We start from the raw sequence: 6,483 nt of genomic DNA, 5'->3' as shown, positions 1-6,483 counted from the left end.
AGTCTTTTATTAATATCAATGAAATCAAAACAGATTACATAAAAGTTATTCCTAAATCCTCATAAATGATTGGACTTAGGACATATCTCTTTCAAACCGGCAAAACAATTTTCATCAATAAAACTTGATAACATTAATCCAAACCTGGAACATGTAATATGTATAAAGCATTATTAATAACTCATACTTGCAAGAGCGTAATTCTGGATCTCAATATCTGATAGACAAAGGTTTAGATTCCAAGTGAGATGTCACCTCACAAGAAGAATATCATCTGACATGCATCCCCAATGAGCTTCCCAAAGCCTACGCGGATGAGATATTGAATTGTATACTAAAATGTTGACAAAAATGGCACGTAGTTGTGGAGGCATGGATGTATGTGCATTTTCACCTATAGCTTCGTGCCATTGCTGGTCGTTTTGGAGGATACCTGGCGCGCCACAGGCTTCGTGAAAGGAGTTATAAACATGGCCGTTGACTGTCTTCAAATCATCAAAACATACAACACCTTTAATCCTGAGCAGGAGCATACGGAGATATAATAGTTCACCGCTAGATGAATGTACTTCAGCAAGCCTACCAATGACATCACCTCTTTTCCTCTGTTTTTAGATACCAGGTTGTGGATGCCATGTAAACTTGCTTGAAAATTCTGAATAGGTTAAATTTGGGGCCTCTGCATATGTTTTATTTACATCAAACCATGCTTCTAATTTGCTTTTCTTTGTTCCAGCATTGTCGCAAACTTCCTGTAGATTTTGTGAGCCTTTAAACGACACATGCTTGTCATTCGGTAGATGTATTGGCAATCGTTCAACGGAAGGCCAACAAGAATGGATGTCAAAACCAAATATCCTCCATGATGCTTCAGATGTACAAACATATCTTCCATCCAAGTATTGCTTAACTTCATCAAGCGGCTGTTTCTCAGGAGTGATTGTTGTTGTGCACCCTTTTTGTTGTTTATTTTTTCCTCAGACACATGGTGGCGGTATCATGTCCTTTTAAACAATATTTGAACAGATATTTCAATAATCTGGAGCTGTTACAAATCTCCAAATTTGTGTGACATTGAAATCTTATTAGAAGGTCTCGATTGTAGGGGACAACATACCGATTATCCAGGTCAATTCCCTTTTTCTTTACGGTAATTCCAGTTTTCCTCCTCTTATAGATGGGAAAGCCACAATCGCCAAAGTATGTATGAGAATTATACCTGTTAAAAAGGAAAGAACGATGTTTCAATTTAATAAAAATAAATCTAAAAGGAATGTTTTACTAAAAGGTGATTCAGAATGTTGTATTCTTTCAGCAGTCTTTGGAAAATTAATTTAATGTAAAAGATGATGAATTACCTTTTAGGAAAATATTTAATACAACAGCCTTTAACCATACACGGAGACTTGACACAGTCAGTGCCACATGGTCCGTGGATCATATAATTCTTGACAGCTTCGTAACCAACTGGATCAATACTTGGGTCAGGAATTTCTGCAGAAACCATTTTATCTATTTGTTCAGTTGTTTTGGGACGATCATTTGGATGCAACCATATTAGCATGTGAGCATGTGGCAATCCACGCTTTTGAAACTCTATGACGTGCATTACTGTAATATAAAATTGATGAAAATAATTAAATAAAGCCTGACATACATGTCAAATTAATTTAAATCATAAAAAAATTGTTAGAGGAAGAAATCCTGAAAATAGCATACCTCCAATACAACATCCAAAGCAGTTCTTATTTTTTATTTGATCAAGAAGCTGGTCAACTTTCATTTTAAATACCCTTGTAACGACGTCGGGTGCGTCAACAACATCAATACCAGGTAGAAACTTTAACATCCTCTGAATTTCAGACCATTTTGTGTTAGTGATCATCGTAAGGAACAATGATGGGTGTCCAAGTGTTCGATAAATTGCCATTGCATCCTTGAAATACTGGTTCATGTATCTTTTACTTCCAGTGAAGGAGGCTGGTAAAATTGTTGCCTTGCCGACAATTTCAGGATTGCTATCACCCTTATTTAGTGCATCTCGTGTGTTGTGGTACATATCAGAATGAATTGTAGTCTGGTGACCTCTGATCCAGTCAAGTCTATATTGCTCAATCGCAGTAAATGTGTCAACAACATATTGCTGCCATAAAAGACCTCCCAGATGTGGAGTCAAACCTGAATATACATGAGACAATTTCGGAGATAATTAAAATTTGAGAAAAAACTAATAGATAAGTGTTAAAATTTAGGTCATGATTTTGAATATACCTTCTGAAGGCCGTATCATGAGTTTATAATTGTAATATTCTTTCATCGTGATGAATTCTCTCTCCCCTTTTTCATCCGGATCTTCATTTTCGGTATTTTGACGTTGTTTCTGATTTTTTTGATTTGGTATGTTTAAAGGGATTTGACGGTAATATTCGATGTCTCCATGAAAAAAAAGAATATGATACTGAAGCTGCATAAACCGTGGATCAGTTTTAAAAATTCTCTTCAATCCATTAGTTCTCAAATGGATTATTGTATCCCTGCATCCTTTAGCATACTCGTCTGTGACAATCAACCCGACAACTTCATTCGATGGACCAATATGGTTAGGTCGACCAGCTGCGGAAGACGAAGATATTAGAACCAATCTAAATTCCTCAACTGCATTCTGACTAATTCTTTCACGTGTCATACGAAAACCTTTGACCAAACGATTAAGTTTATCCAACATTTCTAACAACGACTGGACGATATCTTCATCCACGGCATCGCGTCCTCCCTTAACGGCATTTATTCTGCTACGTACTTCATCTTCAGTGTCATATATGTAGAGTTGACAAAATTTGGGGATCTCACCATCAAGTGGTACAAAGCTTCCCATACCGTGGTAATTTATACCTTTTACCTTGAAACAGTAAGGAGCACCGCCACGATTGATACTACGATCATTTTGGCCTCCGGTGGAAGATATGGCAAACATACAGTTGTACATTCTAATATTTTTCTTGAAATGCCTAAAACGGGATCCACCAGTAAGGAGTGAAGTGAGAGGTTCGGGAGGTTGCTTTTCTTTCTCAAGAATTATCTGACCATTTTTACAACAAAGAGAGAAAGTTGGAGGCTTTTTGGTCGCACTTTTATTGTTTCTTTCATGATTCCACATGATGGTCTGACACTTTGAACAAATTCTATAAGGATCACCGACATCGAGGTACTCACTCCACTTAGTAACAGTATTCTCAAATTCATGTACATCAACATCGTCACAATCACCTACAAAATTTGAAATTATTATGACTATGGAACATCAGAGTAATTAAAAATGGAACTAAATTTAAGTTCATACCGCTAGATATACAATCACTGTCGCTGCTGTCACAATCTTCAACATTGTTAAATTCTCCTAATAAGTTCTTATAACCTGAACTTTCTCCTTGCTCATAATTACTTTTTACGGAAGATGTATCATATGACGAAGAACTTGGACTAATTTTATCATAGGTTTTTTTGGATTGTTATTTTACAGCGATATCACTGCTGGAACCTAAAATTACTTGTGGTCGTTTAAATATAGTGGATGCGGGCAGTGCAAAAGTGACAGTACTCTTGGCACTTTGATTAGTTTTTGGAGCTACCATATTTCATTGTTCTCCTGCTACAACAACAACATTGTTAATAATATCAACTCCTACTATCTTTATTTGCATAAATAGTAAGCATCTTTAATTTATAATTTTGATTTTGAAACGCACCTTCAAATCCCATGGGTCGTAATTTATGAACGCATGGAGTATTATGAGTTGCGCATATTTCTCGATTTATCTGTACACCTACATAATTGACCCAAAATTTATCAAATTATGCGATGAATTTAACAATTCCAAAATTGTTTTTTGCCAATATAGCAATAAGACAACCATGGACAACTGAAATAAAAAATAATAATTAGCATGTTTTGACCTGATATTTGAGAACAGTCTGAACGTGAAGTGTTTCCAGGTGGCGTGTATGGAGAATTATCGAGTAATTCTCTGTCACCCGGAGTCTTTCCGCACAACCTATTTTTTCTTTTACATGGAGAAAAACATAACCAATTCATCCAATATCATATAATTTTAAACACAAATTTTTCCAACTATGAGTCAAGTAAAATGTGTCTGATGTTTGAGAAGCATATGAAGGTGACACAGTTCCTACAGGCTTGTGCACAATGCTTTCGCTAAAAGTTGGATCATCCGTCAGTGTACTCAGGAATATTTTGTGTTCCTTAAAACTGCAGTTCTTTCGACACACCCTCATCTGGGTTTTTTTCCTGCAATTTCCAGTAACGACATTTATATTATCAAACAAGATTCTTTAGTAAAAAAAATAATTGACCACACTTATTATTGTTTACCAGGTTATTTCAGGTTTGGTTTTGTATTTGGTTTAGTATTGAGGCAATATCTGTCAGTACCTAGTTTCTCAAAACTGGGTTGGAAATTACTGTCAACCTGAACTTCATGGAGACTTGACATTAACATCTGTCCGGTGGCTAATCTATCCTTATCACTGGATTGGTAATTACCGACAACTGGAACTGCATAATCAAAAGGTATATTAAAATTAAGAATATTCTAGCTATAAATGTAAATTTGGGAATTTACCAGCCTTTGTCGTGTCAAGAGTGCGCAAAGACTATTTGCCTAAATCTTCCAAACACAGTGGCAAATCTCTGGAGATTTGTTGCTTACATAGTTCAACGTTAATATATTGTAGCTCTGTGTGTTTAAGATACCTATTTTCAATTCCACTGAATGCTGAACATGGTATTGTATAAACACAACATTAGTATTACATTAATAAGCAAACAAAAACATGTCAAAGTGGACTAACTTGCAGACTGTAAATTTTGACTAAATTCGAGATCTGTTGATAGGGGTGTCAGAGGAGACTCGCTAAAAGAATTACTTGCATACATGAAAGGTTAATACAAAGTAAACTTAAAATATCATGCCTAATAACATATATGTATGTTCCGCAATTCAAGTTACCGTTAATTATTTTTAGAGGATTACGACTAAGATATTCTAAGATATTCGTCCTCAAAGAATGCTTGAACGATGAAGGCTTGGTACCTGAATTAATCACAAATAAAAGACATTAAATATACTCAAATCGTTAGAATGTTCAGAAGCAGAGTTTTATCTGAACTGTAGTATACGGCAGACCTTGGCTATGTTCAATACTTGATCGGCTGAGAGATGATATAGTTGACAGAATTATTGGACTCTGATTCTCCTTGCTACTATCTGACAATGCATTTCCACTCAAATTTATTGGATAAGATCCGGGTTTAACTAAAGCAAAGAATAGAGATAAACTTATTTTCAATTCCACTGAATGCTGATCATGGTATTGTGTAAACACAATATTAGTAATACATTAAGAAGCAAACAAAAACCATTCAAAGTGGACGAACCTGCATACTGTAAATTTTGACTAAATTCAATATTCTTTGATAAGGGTGTCAAAGGAGACCAGCTTGCAGAAATACCTGCATCCATGAAAGGGGAATACAAAGTTAACTTAAAATACCAGGCCTATTAACATACATGACTGTTCTGTAATTCAAGTTACCGTTAATTATTTTTAGAGGATTACGGCTAAGATATTCTGCATTATTAGTCCTCAAAGACTGATTGAACGACTGCAGTTTGGTACCTGTAACAATCACAAATAAACAACATTAACTATACATCAAAATTGTTAGAATGTCCGGCTTTGGCCATGTTCAATAGTTGATCGGCTGAGAGATGCTTAACTTGGCAAAATTAGTGGATTCTGATTCTCCTTACTACTATCTGACAATGCATTTCCACGCATATTTATTGGATCAGATCCGGGTTTAACTGAAGCAAAGAATAAAGATAAACTTATTAACATCTGCAGAATAACTTTTAGATTCAAACTACGTTAGTAAAATGACAAAACTTTACATGAATCATTACAGGAGGAAATCATCTTGTAATTATCTGCACTCTGAGAATTAGTCACGTCTGTAAGAATGGAATCTACATTCCGGCCACGGACACAACGTTTTTTTTTCTGATTGGACAAAAACTGAAAAATCATTAACAAATACAAAACAAAAAGTGTAACAATGAGACATGGTCATCAGATTTCATACCTTGATTATCTGAGGTGTGCGATGCATTCAAAATTTTTTCAGTATTACGACCACGAACACGTTTGGATCCTACCATTAGTGATTAACGTATATAATGTATAGTCTGGTGAATCGCATGACAAAATAACAGATAATAAGCCAACAACAAATTAGAAACTGGTGATAAGCAATACCTTGAGATTCCATGATTCTGATAACGTTTCAGTGCCAAGATTCAGTTTTCAGATTCAATGGTCATCCATTGTAACTTCTAATTCGTGAGAGCGAGCGAGAGAGAGAAAGTTTGGCATGATTTGTTTTTTTTTGAAATTATTTTATAG

At 35.3% G+C, this 6,483-nt stretch overlaps 1 protein-coding gene across 1 annotated transcript; it reads right to left on the bottom strand.

Annotated features, from left to right (window-relative positions):
• Positions 1-251: 251 nt before the first annotated feature.
• Positions 252-6,239, bottom strand: LOC141665858 (uncharacterized). Its single transcript, XM_074471843.1, has 16 exons — positions 6,144-6,239; positions 5,985-6,096; positions 5,799-5,885; positions 5,614-5,697; positions 5,456-5,530; positions 5,205-5,333; positions 5,028-5,111; positions 4,728-4,793; positions 4,451-4,573; positions 3,747-3,824; positions 2,272-3,267; positions 1,720-2,178; positions 1,359-1,611; positions 1,118-1,219; positions 699-888; positions 252-605 (listed from the first exon to the last, which is right to left on the bottom strand). The coding sequence occupies exons 1-16, from the start codon at positions 6,237-6,239 to the stop codon at positions 252-254; spliced, it is 3,288 nt and encodes a 1,095-aa protein (XP_074327944.1).
• Positions 6,240-6,483: the final 244 nt, after the last annotated feature.

This window comes from Apium graveolens, chromosome 6 (assembly GCF_009905375.1).
Source record: "Apium graveolens cultivar Ventura chromosome 6, ASM990537v1, whole genome shotgun sequence".
NCBI lineage: Eukaryota > Viridiplantae > Streptophyta > Magnoliopsida > Apiales > Apiaceae > Apium > Apium graveolens.
The sequence above is the reverse complement of the archived record's forward strand: the minus strand, read 5'-3'. Positions and strand labels throughout refer to the sequence as shown.